This window comes from Anomaloglossus baeobatrachus, chromosome 5 (genome assembly GCF_048569485.1).
Source record: "Anomaloglossus baeobatrachus isolate aAnoBae1 chromosome 5, aAnoBae1.hap1, whole genome shotgun sequence".
Classification (NCBI taxonomy): domain Eukaryota; kingdom Metazoa; phylum Chordata; class Amphibia; order Anura; family Aromobatidae; genus Anomaloglossus; species Anomaloglossus baeobatrachus.
The window spans coordinates 377,295,405-377,310,286 of record NC_134357.1 but is presented as its reverse complement, the minus strand read 5'-3'; the positions used below and the strand labels follow the sequence as shown (position 1 = coordinate 377,310,286).

The 14,882-nt window shown below is 49.9% G+C and overlaps 1 protein-coding gene across 1 annotated transcript in view; it reads right to left on the bottom strand.

Annotated features, from left to right (window-relative positions):
* Nucleotides 1-13,005, bottom strand: part of DNAJC7 (DnaJ heat shock protein family (Hsp40) member C7) — a 78,704-nt gene extending 65,699 nt beyond the window's left edge. The window contains exon 1 of the mRNA XM_075350023.1: nucleotides 12,870-13,005. Within this exon, the coding sequence (XP_075206138.1) occupies nucleotides 12,870-12,943 (74 nt within the window). The 5' untranslated portion in view covers nucleotides 12,944-13,005. The remainder of the gene's footprint in view (nucleotides 1-12,869) is intronic.
* Between the last annotated feature and the right edge of the window lie 1,877 nt (nucleotides 13,006-14,882).

Genomic DNA, 14,882 nt, shown 5'->3' with positions numbered 1-14,882 from the left:
CCGTTTTCCCCCCATAGACTTTCATTAGCGCCGGATTGTGCCGGATGGCCTTGCGTTTCATCCGTTTTTTGCCGGATCCGGCAAAATTTACTTGTCCAGCGGCCGGATGAAACGTTGAAGTGAACGTTTATGTGTCCGGCAAAAAAAAAAACGGATGGAAGCCTATGGACATCGGATCCGGCGTAATGCGGCAAAAAAGACGGATCCTGTCGCCGGATCAGTTTTTTTTTTAAATTGAGCATGCTCAGAATCACACCGGATCTGTCAAAAAAACTGAAGGAACTTATGGAAAAAACTGAAGCAACTGATCCGTTTTTTCGCGGGATCGGTCGCATCAGTTTTTTCGCCGGATCGTGCCTGATGCCAAAAAACTGATGTGTGAAAGCAGCCTTAGGCCCTCTGCTGCCTTGCTAACATGTGCAATGTAGCGTTACAGCACGTGGAAGCAGGTTGCACACTAATCGGTGATCTGGCACTTACAAGCGCTGCTGCAGCGCTACCAGATCGGCAGCTGACATACCTTCACAAGGAGCTCGAGCAAATTTTCAGAAACCGCTAAACCACCAAGTTGAGCAAGTGAGGCAGGCATGGTGAGTGTTCGAGCTTGCCAAATGTCAGAGACACCACCAGGTTACGACCATTATCACACACGACCATGTCTGGTTGTAGGTTCAGCGTCATGAAACACAGATCTGTCTGATCTGTAAGGCTATGTGCCCACGGGAGCTTGCTTCTGCGGATTTCGCGGAAAACCTGCGGATTTATCTGGATTTTCCAGATAAATCCGCAGGTTTCAGCAAGTACAGACACTCCCCATGTTACCCTATGGGACATGGGGAGTGCTGTGTCCACGCTGCGGAATATGCTGCGGATGTCCCGCATCCGCATGTAACTGCATGTCAATTATTCCTGCGGAAATCTGCCTTGTTCCCATACTTACCTGCCTTGATAGACACCCGTCACTTTATTCCGGTGCACAGGAGCGCGGTGGAGCCATGAGCAGGAAGGAGGAGGTGGGCGGGGCCTGCAGGGCTCCGGTCATGTGACAGTGAGAGCTAGTTCAGGCCCGCCCTCCTTCTCCTGCACAGTGCAGACGCTGACGGCCGGAAAGCGAGGTGCTGCATGATGGAGGTAAGTATGAACGCCCCGATCACTCAGCACTTGCTCTGCATTGAGGATGCCGTGCTGAAGCCATGGTACTGTGTCCTCAATGCAGAATGACCGCAGCATATCCGCAGGACATTCCGCAAAAAAAACCGCAGCATGGAAACAGACAAAGTTGTGCTGCAGTTTTCTGGGAGCTCCTGCGGATATAACCGGAGGACACTTTCCCCGTGGGCACATAGCCTTATACCTTTCCACAACTCTCGGTGTGCTGCTTGTCACCTAAACAAATTTGTTTCAGCAGAGCCTGTTGCCGCTTCACCGAGGCAGTGCTTATAGCTTGTGACATATGGACAACATGCTCAGAGATAACAATTCGGAGATTTAGGCTATGTGCGCACGTTGCGTACTTCACTGCAGAAATTTCTGCAGCGATCTGAAGAGCACATGTGCTCTTTAAATCGCTGCAGAAATGTCCGTAGTGAAAAAAAAAAAAAAAGCCGATTCCATGCGCTCTGCCTGCAGCTCCTCCCATAGACAGAGCAGGAGCTGCCGGCAAAGCGCAGGAAAGAAGTGACATGTCACTTCTTTTTGCGCAGCGCTTCGGCAGTAGCCGAAGCGCTGGGCTCTGAGACGCCACGTGCGCACGGCCCCTGCACAATCTCCATAGACTGTGCAGGGGACGCAGGACGCATGCAGTTACGCTGCGCTGCAAAGCGCAGCGTAACTGCATGAATTTACGCAACGTGCGCACATAGCCTTAGAATGAGGAGGAGGAGGAGGAGGAGGAGGAGGAGGAAGGGGTGCAGGAAGCTCTGAAGAAACTTGGGACCGCAATCCTCATTGTCAGTAGCACGTGTGCCATCCCAAGGATCCAACTCTGTCCTGGTCTCCACAAGGTTCAAGGTTGTGTCAGTCGTTCAGTGGACCTTTCCAGTAACTGCGTTGATCTTATGACACACGTGCTGGTGTAAGGAGGGGACGGCACACTGGGGGAAAAAGTGGCGTCTGGGGACAGAGTACCAAGGGACGGCGGCCGCCATGAGGTTGCAGAAAGCCTCTGTCCAAAAGTCTAAACTGCAACATTTCCAGGGCGGCCGAACTGGAAATGTGCCCGTTTAAGTACTTGGGCCTGTGGGTGGATGGCTGGGTATTTACTTTTGCATTCCAAGGCCTAGACGTCGAATGCTGTGCTGGGACATAGAATCGGACATGGCTGCTGATTGTGCTTGCGAATGTGCAATGACAGGTGTTGTGCAGGAGGCATCCGCGCCTTCGTCCTGGGCAGGGGTTTGGCAAGCATGTAGCACAAGGAAAGAGGCAGTGGGATTACCCGCAGACACCAACTGTGGACCCAGGCGTTCAGCCCAACTAGTCGGGTGCTTTGATGGTACATGCCTGAGCATGCTGGTGGTGGTCACGCCCCTGCTGATCTTGGCACAGGACAGGTTGCAAATGACTGTTCTTTATGAAGAAAAAAAAAAAAAACAAAAAAAAAACCAACCACCCGACTGGGGAACACCTAACCCTTGGCTTGGGAACGTGCCGGATATGGGTGCAATGGGGAACAGTTGTCCGCCTTCTCCCTCAAGCCATCCCACTACCTAATCCTGCCTGTTGCAGTGCTGCGGATCCCTTCCCCTCTGCACGGAGGTCCTCGCTCTGCACGGCACCTTCTCACATTGGGTCAGTGACTTCATCATCAACCACCTCGTCTTCCACTTCCGCACTTTGGTCCTCCTCCTTCTGATTTGTTGCGTTAGGCTAAGTTCACATTTCCGGTAAAATGTATCAGTCACAATCCGCTGCTCTTGTAAACAGCGGAATCCGTTTAGCGGATTCCGTTGCTCCCATAGACTTGTATGAGCAGTGGATTGTGACTGATGATGCTGCGTTGCACCCTCCGCCCGACTGATCAGTCGTGGAACGACTGACCGCCGGGCGGGAGGAACGCAGCATGTAACGTTTTTTGAGCAGCGAGATCCGTCGGATTTCGCTGCGCATGCTCCCTGGCTCTCTGCACACGTCACCAGCTTTGGTTGGTTACCCGATATTTACCCTGGTTACGGTGCAAGGAGCCAGCGCTAAGCGGTGGAGGCCCGTAACCAAGGTAAATATCGGGTAACCAAGGTAAACATCGGGTGCTTTGCTACCCGATATTTAGTCTGGTTACGTGTGCAGGGAGGCCGACACTTCCCCGCTCGGCCCCGCCCCCCTCCCGCACTCCGCACGTGTGTACACACACACACACACACCCTGTCCCCAGCCATGCAGACAAGCACTGCCACTGACACCCTCGTCTGGCCCCGCCCCCCGCTCGGCTCCGCCCCCTCCCGCACTCCGCATGTGCACACACTTACATACATACATGCACACACACACACTCACTCATACACTCACCTGTCCCCAGCCATGCAGACCGCAGCACTGCCACTGACATCCTCAGCGCCTGGCCCCGCCCCCTGCTCGGCTCCGCCCCCTCCCGCATTCAGCATGTGTATACACACACACACTCACCTGTCCTGCAGTCCCTGCGGCACTGACGTCCTCAGTGCCACGGCCCCGCTCGGCTCCCCGCCCCCCCCCCCGAACTCCGCCCCCCGCACACAACGGAATTCGACAAAGAATTCTGTTCTTTGTCATCCGTTGTACAGCATTGAACAGCGCATCAGTCACATGCGTCAAGCGACGCATGTGACTGATACAAAACAACGGAAATGTGAACTTAGCCTTAACAACATCACTTGTTCTTAACTGTCTCTCATCATCATCTACCTCGAGACACTAATAGCTGTCCCACACCACTGTCTTCTTCTACCTTTCCATGGCTATTCAAATATTTGGGCATCACTGCACACATTCTCCTCATGTCCCTCTTGAAATGTGCAGGGCGGGAGGCCAGAATCGATAAATGTAAATGGCTCCTCGGAGCGTCCGAGTGTGGGATCAGCAGCACATCCACTTCCCCATCCCATACCGCATATGCCTTGTGCATTTTAAATTAGGTATATTATATCTGCAAACTTCCCGGTATTAAATAGGGAAAAGAAAATATGTAGCCCTGAAAAGTACTCATTTTGAATTGCATCAGCAGTATAAGTATTGAAGGACTGTAAGGCAATAATCTCTGCCGATATGCTTCTAATCCAAAACTATCCCTCCTCCAGCAGTTATCCCTACACTGAATATAAGTAACAGCAGTTTTACTAAAGAAAAGACAGTATGTAACCCTGAAAAGGACATTTGTTTTAAAGGGAATCTATCCACAGAGTTTTGCTATGAAAGTTGAAGATAGCATGATGCAAGGGTTAAATCAGAAAATTCAGGGATGCCTGTCTTGTCAAAGTCTGATCTCATGTTTTTTTTCTATGTTTGTTTAAGCAGCAGGACACAATGCTGGACTACAACATCACATGCACTGTAGTCCAACACACCACCTGCTCTGATTGCACATTGACAGTGAGATGTCAATCTCTATAGAGAGCCTGGTGTGGGAGGGATAGTTCTCTCAGTTCAGCTACATGGCTAAATCTAAAAATTCTGATTGATTCAGAACTTCAGCACCCAGTAATCTAAGTGATACATCGTTGTATTCAGGAACTCTGCCTACATCATGCTGATCTCAGATGAGGTAGCAAAAACCTGCTGACAGATTCCCTTTAATGATGCAGCAGCGGTATACAATTAGGCTATGTGCGCACGTTGCGTACTAGCCCTGCAGAAATTTCTGCAGCGATCTGAAGAGCACATGTGCGCTTTAGATCGCTGCAGAAATGTCCGTAGTGAGCGCCGATTCCATGCGCTCTGCCTGCAGCTCCTCCCATAGACAGAGCAGGAGCTGCCGGCAAAGCGCACGGAAGAAGTGACATGTCACTTCTTTTTGCGCAGCGCTTCGGCAGTAGCCGAAGCGCTGCGCTCTGAGACGCCACGTGCGCACGACCCCTGCACAATCTCCATAGACTGTGCAGGGGACGCAGGACGCATGCAGTTACGCTGCGCTGCAAAGTGCAGCGTAACTGCATGAATTTACGCAACGTGCGCACATAGCCTTACTGCAATAGCAATTAAACTCTGCCTATAACTATGCTCTAATCTAAGTTCTCCCTCTTCGATCAGCTCATCCTGAACTCCAGAGGAGAGTGTGCTGAGCATCACATCACCAGGTCTTATATAAAGACCCCATGACCCGATGTGGCCAGCCAATCACAATAATGCCAGTAGTCAACATGGCAATGGCATTGCCGCGAAACATGCAGGGCGGGGACCTGAGCAGGGTGCTAGAGCACCTGTGATACTAAAGTAATGAACATACCCAAGCATCTTGATGCTCATCACTATTAACTATCCATAGGACAGATTATAAATGTATGACCATTCACAGACTGCCTGCAGAGAATCCCACCCATCACAAGAATGATGGGGCCCAAAGTTCCCTTGTGATTGGATCAGCAGTGAGCATGTGCAACCAAGAGTCCTATAGACACATGCTCACTACTGCTACAATCACACAAAACGTTAAGGGCCCTGCTTTCCCGATTAGTGAAAGTCCAAGAGGGCGAACACTCTGCAATCTTACGTTTATAACAGACCCAGTGGAGACGTGACAAATGGGCTTTTCAATAAACATGTAAGTGCTGTAGTGTTCCCTATTCTGGGATCATCTCATGACAGACACTGCTGGACTATGGAGGGAACATACCCCCAGTATCTGACTGGTAGGGTTAGGCCCAAGCCACACGCCATGAAAATCGGAGCGAATGGAGTGTGATAAAACATGGCATTCCACTCGGACCAATATTACCCTGTGTGTCAGCGCACATGAGCTATTATTTTCTCAGCCCTAATCGGACCGAGAAAACAATCGCAGCATGCTATGAGTGTAATGCAAGACTCTTTCTCTCGCACCCATTCAAGTCTATGGGGCGCGAGAAAAAAAAAAAACGCACTGCACTCGCGGTACACTGGTGTAATGCAAGTGCAGGGCGAGAATGGCAATAGCTGGCTACGGAGGAGAGAGGGAGATAAATCCCACCTCCGTAGCGTTGGCCCGCCCCCCGCAGCTGTGGTTTGATTGCACCTCAGTCGCACTGACACTTGCATGACACTCGACTCCTGCTGTGCTACCAGCGTGAGCAGAGTGTCATGCGAGGATCGCATTAGTACCCGTGTTGCCCCGGCCTTATGATGACACCACATAACTGGTAGAAAACAGTAGCAGATGTTGCGGAGACATGATTCCCCACCAGATGGATCCACTAGGATACTTTATCACAGTATCACCTTATTCTATGCAGAATTGGAGACTTGGCTATGGCTGTGTCTTGTAGTGACCTTGGAGCTTTGTCTTGCTGGCACCGGGGCACCTTGCTCACAGGCCGAGCTGGGACGTCTAGTGTAATGCGGTGCCCCACAGAGGGTGTGAATGCAGCTTTATCACACATTTCAGCACACACTGAGTTAATTTTATCTGAAGATGTAACTGTGAGGCGCTCCTGACATCTCCTCGGCACGGAGGATGAGAAGACTAAGTGGCGCTGTAATCACCCTGTGCCTGGCATCCGCTGCAGCCGTCACTGCGCAGTGCAGGGGTGAATCCACAGCACGCTGTGCTCTGCAGCTGGAAACGTGATGCTCAGCGCGCAGGACGCGGGCCCTGCCATCTGAAGCCCGGGCTATAAATAACTGTTTATGTCGGAGGAAACTTAGCCTCGGCGGAGGAATCAGCTTTATTCACTCATATAAAGTCATCCTACACATCCGAGGACGCGTCAGAAGAGCGGAGCGTGGGAAGAAGCTACTTATAACACCGCCTGTCATTCCTGTCAGAACACCCCGATAGGAAGGGACAAGACAGGAGGAAAGAGTTCAACGCAGTCCATTTATGTAGAATGACGTCAACATGGAGGCTGTGGTGGCCTCTTAAAGGGAAAGTCCATACCCAGCACCATTGGACCTGAGACTTCACATGCTACACGCTCCTCACAGAGAACCACTTTATGTTCTTTATATGCACAGCAAACATGGAGGTAAACAAACATGGCCACGTGCTCAGCCTCTATCACCAGATCAGCTGCCTGCACCATGCTCCTCTAGGAGAAATGTTTAACCCTTCACAGCCATACTAAATGCCCAGTCACACACAACGACTTACCAGCGATCCTGAAAATGATGTGACCTGATAGGGATCGCAGGTAAGCCGCTGGGAGGTCGCAAGTGAGATGTCACAGTCAGATCTTACCAGCGATGCAGTAGCGACCTGTATAACGATCTCAGCAGTCACTGTGACCCTGTCACACAGTGTCAAACACAGCGATGGGTCCTGCCCAGCAAGACATCGCCTTTGAAGAAAATGACCTGGACCATTCTGCAACGACTAGAGATCTCACAGCAGGGGCCTGATCGCTGGTAGGTGTCACACATAACGAGATCACTAACTGGATCGCTACTGCGTCACAGAAACCGTGCCTCAGCTGCGATCTCGCTAGCGATCTCGTTATGTGTGACGGGACCTTAAGTTGACTTGTGATAACTGGTTACAACAACTTTATAATTAAAAATGTAAACTACAGAGTTTACTGCACGTTGCCTAGGTTACCAGCCGACTGTGCAGTCTGTCAGCAGTGGTCGGTCTTCTAAGTAAGGAAGCGGCACGGTGGCTCAGTGGTTAGCATTGCAGTCTTGCAGCGCTGGGGTCCTGGGTTCAAATCCCACCAATGACAACATCTGCAAGGAGACTGCATGTTCTCCTTGTGTTTGTGTGAGCTTCCTCCAATTTCCTCCCACACTCCAAAGACCTAATGGTAGGGATATCAGATTGTGAGCCCCAATGGGGACAGTGTAGCCAATGTAATGCGCTGTAGAATTAATAGTGCTATATAAGTGAATAAATATTATTATAAGGAGTACCCACTATGATCTAGACCCTGCAGGCTTTGCTCTGTAGCTGGCCAGATGGGGCCGCTTCAATCCTCTCGTGTGACTGATGCCACAGAGGCAAAAACTACCGCTGCTTGTAGCACAGGACTGCAGCTCGGGCAAGCGGCTCAGACATGCCACAAGCCCATACTGGTAGTCTCTAGGAAGATTCCTGAAGACTGATCATGAGAAAACTTTGGTCACATAATGTCCGGCATGTCACATATGCAAAAAAAAAAAGTATGGAAATTGTGACTTTAAATCACTGTTTTACTGACATATTTGGCTTCAGAAAACGTACATATGTCCACAGACAAGCACATTGCCGGTGACTGCTTGTACTCACAACAGGACGGGAAGCAGAAGGTGTCAGCCTAGAATTGGCGAGGGTGCCCTCAGAAGACCTCATGGTGGCACAATATGATCTGTATACAATGTCCACAGACATCGGTTCTGATGATGAAAGTGCCATCTGCCAGGACGAACTCCACAATGGGATATCCGATGTGCGGACAACACAAGCAGAGTGAGGCCACACGTCCATGAGTCACAGTCCATTCACATACCAACCGCAGGTCCCCCGAGCTGAAGAACCAGCCCCATATACACCTGCGATGCCGTTAGTCATGGTCAGCAGTCCACACAATCCATGAAACATGTGGATTCAGTCTAAAGGCCGCTTTACACGCTACGTTGGGGTCACGGAATTGGTGACGCACATCCGGTCGCTTTAGCGATGTCGTTGCGTGTGACACCTATGAGCGATTTTGAATCGTCGCAAAAACATGCAAAATCACTCATCGGTGACATCCCCCCTCTTCCCAATTACCGTTGCTGCTGCAGGTACGATGTTGTTCATCGTTCCTGCGGGAGCACACATCGCTATGTGACACCGCAAGAGCGACGAACATCTCCTTACCTGCCTCCACCTGCAATGACGAAGGAAGGAGGTGGGTGGGATGTTCGCCCCACTCATCTCCGCCCCTCCACTTTGATTGGGTGGCCGCTTTGTGACGTTGCTCTGACGCCGAACTAACCACCCCCTTAGAAAGGAAGTGATTCGCCGGTCACAGCGACGTCGCTAGGCAGGTATGTGTGACTGGTCCGCGCGATTTTTTGCGCCACGGGCAGCGATTTGCCCGTGACACACAAACAAAGGGGGCGGGCACGCATGCTAGCGATCTCGCTAGTGAGATCGCAGCGTGTAAAGCGGCCTTAAAGGCCCCGTCACACACAGAGACAACAAATCTTTGGCAGATCTGTGGTTGCAGTGAAATCATGGACATATTGCTCCATTTGTACGCAGCCACAAACCCAGCACTGATTGTCCACAATTTCACAGCCACCACAGATCTGCCGCTGATTCATCTCTGTGTGTGACAGGGCCTTTAGGCCCCTTTAACACATCTGTTTCCGGTACATGTGGAATCTGATTTTCACAGATACCATATGTACCCATAATAACCTATGGTGCTGATCACACGTCCGCTTTTCTCACGGTTACCCCACATACCCAATACAACCTATGGTGCTGATCACACGTCCGCTTTTCTCACGGTTACCCCACATATCCATTACAACCTATGGTGCTGATCACACGTCCGCTTTTCTCACGGTTACCCCACATATCCATTACAACCTATGGTGCTGATCACACGTCCGCTTTTCTCACGGTTACCCCACATACCCAATACAACCTATGGTGCTGATCACACGTCCGCTTTTCTCACGGTTACCCCACATACCCAATACAACCTATGGTGCTGATCACACGTCCGCTTTTCTCACGGTTACCCCACATACCCATTACAACCTATGGTGCTGATCACACGTCCGCTTTTCTCACGGTTACCCCACATACCCATTACAACCTATGGTGCTGATCACACGTCCGCTTTTCTCACGGTTACCCCACATATCCATTACAACCTATGGTGCTGATCACACGTCCGCTTTTCTCACGGTTACCCCACATAACCAATACAACTTATGGTGCTGATCACACGTCCGCTTTTCTCACGGTTACCCCACATACCTAATACAACCTATGGTGCTGATCACACGTCCGCTTTTCTCACGGTTACCCCACATACCCAATACAACCTATGGTGCTGATCACACGTCCGCTTTTCTCACGGTTACCCCACATACCCAATACAACCTATGGTGCTGATCACACGTCCGCTTTTCTCACGGTTACCCCGCATACCCATTACAACCTATGGTGCTGATCACACGTCCGCTTTTCTCACGGTTACCCCACATATCCATTACAACCTATGGTGCTGATCACACGTCCGCTTTTCTCACGGTTACCCCACATATCCATTACAACCTATGGTGCTGATCACACGTCCGCTTTTCTCATGGTTACCCCACATATCCATTACAACCTATGGTGCTGATCACACGTCCGCTTTTCTCATGGTTACCCCACATATCCATTACAACCTATGGTGCTGATCACACGTCCGCTTTTCTCACGGTTACCCCACATATCCATTACAACCTATGGTGCTGATCACACGTCCGCTTTTCTCACGGTTACCCCACATACCCAATACAACCTATGGTGCTGATCACACGTCCGCTTTTCTCATGGTTACCCCACATATCCATTACAACCTATGGTGCTGATCACACGTCCGCTTTTCTCATGGTTACCCCACATATCCATTACAACCTATGGTGCTGATCACACGTCCGCTTTTCTCACGGTTACCCCACATACCCAATACAACCTATGGTGCTGATCACACGTCCGCTTTTCTCACGGTTACCCCACATACCCAATACAACCTATGGTGCTGATCACACGTCCGCTTTTCTCACGGTTACCCCACATACCCATTACAACCTATGGTGCTGATCACACGTCCGCTTTTCTCACGGTTACCCCACATACCCATTACAACCTATGGTGCTGATCACACGTCCGCTTTTCTCACGGTTACCCCACATAACCAATACAACCTATGGTGCTGATCACACGTCCGCTTTTCTCACGGTTACCCCACATACCCAATACAACCTATGGTGCTGATCACACGTCCGCTTTTCTCACGGTTACCCCATGTATCTATTATGACCTATGAGGCTGCTCACGTTAGCTTTTTTCATGGTTACATGTACCCATTATAACCTATGGTGGTGTTCAAATGTGTTGTCACATGCACCGTGTATCTGTAGGAACTACAGACATGTCCGATTCTTCCCGGCAGTACGGATGATAAGGGCCAATACAAGTCTATGGGTCTGTGAAAAACACACACTGCACTCAGATGGCGTCCATGTAAAGTCCATGGGCTGAATGTGCTTAACATTGAAAGTATAGGAGAAATATCTTTAGCCATACCGGAAAACCATGGATGGACGGGTTCTTATCCGCACACGTGACGTGGACCTAAAGTGCATCGGTGATCCCCAATCTGTGGCTTTCCAGTGAACAGAACACTACATCTGCCAGCGATTCTGCGGCTGTGATTTCAGCTGGGGCACAGCCTTTATTAGTAGCGGTATACAGTGTCACATACATGCCAATCTAATCATGGCTCATTCAGAAGTTAGAGTCAGTTCAAAGGCAGGCAACTAGACTACTACAAGGAATGGAAGGCCTCCCATATGATGGCAGGTTGGAAAAGTTTTATATATGTTTAGCTTAGAAAAAAGACGTCTCAGAGGAGATCTCATTTATATGTATAAATACATGTGTGGTCAATATAAAGGACTGTCACATGACTTATTTCTTCCAAAGACAATACTAAGGACCAGGGGGCACTCACTGCGAGTGGAAGAAAAGAGATTCCGACACCTAAATAGGAAAGGGTTCTTTACAGTTAGAGCAGTCAGACTGTGGAATACACTACCACAAGAGGTAGTAATGGCAGATACTATAACAGCTTTTATATCAGGGCTGGATGATTTCCTCAGTACACAAAACATTGTTGGTTATAAATGACTTAGTGACTAAATGTAGAACTGGTGGAGGAAGGGGGAACTAGATGGACCTAGGACTTTTCAACCTATGTAATGATCTATATTGTTGCATAAAGACTATTCACTTCTATGGGCTCCATGAATCGCACCATGCAGGAGGACTCAATGGCCACTTCCAGAGAAGAGGTGCAGTCTGCTGGAATGTATGGGGGTGAGAAAGCTCAGGCTCGGCCCCCCACAGTCAGATGAGACCCCACAATCTCTCCTAACCACTATTAGTATGGCTATTAACCTGTAATAGACAACCTGCACCCTACAAACATGCGCTGTGCCACAGAGGAGGCCGATGGCATTAACAGAAGGGGCATTGTTACCATAGAGACCACTATGACTTATGTACTAAATGTTAGCAGATCGGTTGCTATGAGTAACGACCCCTACAGTACATGTCAGGTGTTTTATCATCTAGGGATGGGCTGGTGAGTGCAGCCCCCTACACAGGGTCTGGGGGTCCGCTTAGGCCCAGCTGTGAGGCCATTAGGCATGGATCAGTGACCGGCATTTCTCCCCGCACTGCTGTGAGGTCGCCGCCCTAGTGTTCATCCTCTAACACTGCACACATTGTGGATGCTAGTCCCGAGGATGGGTGACATTTGGCCCAGAGTGACAGGACATGTCTGAGCCCCATACACCGCGCTGGGTGACATCAGCCTAGGATATCAATGGGACGAGCAGGGGTCATTCCCAGTAACGGGGGCTCCATGCGGCAGGCACAGCCGGGGCAGCAGATGCCCCCAGCACGGTGACTGAGGAGCCCAGCGAGGCCTGTGGCTGCCTCCCCTCCCCCACTGCTGCCGATCACCGCAGCCGACACCATCCATCACCCTGCAGGCGCCCACATTCATCTCCCATACCTATCCCGCTCCTCCGCACTCCTCTCCGGCTCTGCAGGCGCCATCATCACATCGCAGTCCGCGGTTGCCGCCATCTTACCGCCGGCTTAGAAGGGAAGGAGAAAGGGAAGCGACTTCCGGGTCCTCCGAACCGACATGAGTGCCAATGAGACCCAACCACTACCATAGAGGTGGCACGAGCAGTCAGTTTACCCGCACCGGAAGTTCGCGAGCGGCCATATTAGAAGAGGGCACACCCAGAGAGGGAGTCCTGTCGTCATGGAGACTGAGACGCCTTAAAGACACACGAACCCAATTACAAGGCTTCATCCATGATGTCAGTGCATGAAGTCATCAGCTTCACCAGATTTATCATTTACAGAACACCTATAAAATGATTAAATGATGGCGCTAATAGACATCTCACTCTGGGGAAGCTGCTGAAGCACGCCATACTGTGCGACTACAGCTGCAGTCAGAATGATCGTCTACCCCTCCCCCCATTGTGAATTAGGAGTATGCAAAAAAATAATAATTTATATAGATCCACACAACTAATATAGCAAGTGGCATTTCCCCATTCATCACAATACCGCAGTCTCCGAATCACCCATCCCCTACAAGACAAGCGTCTTTAGTGCTTTGTATCACACCTCTGGCTGTTATAACCCGCTACCTTGATGATTCAAAGCCACACACCAGCTTCTGGCAGCGATATTCAGGAATCCGACCATCTCTCATGGGCGATGGCCTCCAGTTCACTAATATTCTTGGGTTTCAGTCTGCAACCACCTTCTAATTCCATTACAGCTTTTCTATTGGGTTCAAGATGTGACTGTGATGGAGACTCCAGAACCATCCAGGACGTTTGTGGAAAGTGAATGTTTCTACAGATATAAGTGGACGCATAGTTCACAAGTTCCAAGTTAAAGGCCCACTGCTTACAGTATCTGGACGTGACAGGAAGAGAACATTATTTCCGGCTGCCACCAGATTCCTGAGGATGCAGGTGGTCAAAATCCCTTGAGTGACTGCAAAAGACCCGCAGCAAGATTTGGTGGTAGTGGGCACTGAGGTTTTAGTTTGCACAATAAAACACATAGTAAGCACTGAAGATCTCCATGGCCGGATTCAAGATCTACACCTCTACTAACCCAAAACACCAGAAAAGTAACTCCAATATACTGAAAACCATATAAATATCCACAGAAGGGTTATGGTTTTGGTTTATGGGGCAAATAAATAAAACTGGAACTTTTCTGTTCATAGATCAGCGGTATGTCTGGAGGAGCCAGAATAAAGCTGAGCAGAACACCCTGCAGTGAAGCATGGTGGTGGCTTGGTAATGACTACAGTGAAGCATGGTGGTGGCTTTGTGATGCCTACAATGAAGCATAATGGTGGCTTAGTGATGACTACAGTGAAGCATGGTGGTGGCTTCGTGATGCCTACAGGGAAGCATAATGGTGGCTTAGTGATGCATGGTGGTGGCTCGGTGATGTCTACAGTGAAGTATAATGGTGGCTTAATGATACCTATAGTGAAGCATAGTGGTGACTTGGTGATGCCTACAGTGAAGCATGATGGTGGCTCAGTGATTGTTGAGGGCTGCTTTGGTTTCTCTGGCACTCAAAAATCTGTAGCGTGTGGAGGGCAAAATGGATTCAATCAAGTACCAGGAAATCTTAGATGGCCTTTGGTAGGAAGCTGAACCTTGGGAATCATTGGGCTTTCCCATGGACAATGATCCCAAGCATAGCTCAAAGCCAACATGAACCCAATAGAAAATCTTTGGTGGGATCTGATGAAGACTTGGGTTTCAGCCCATAAACACAAGAATATCAGTGAACTGGAGGCCATTGCCCATGAAAAATAGGCTCAGGAACACTGCCAGAAGCTGATGTGTGGCTATGTGTCATGTTTGCAGCAGGTCATAACAGCCGAAGTGGCTCTGCTAAGCATTCTAGCCGTTTGCATGTAGGGGATGGATAATTCTGATACTGCAGTAGTCGGGAAACATGGCATTTTGTGCTG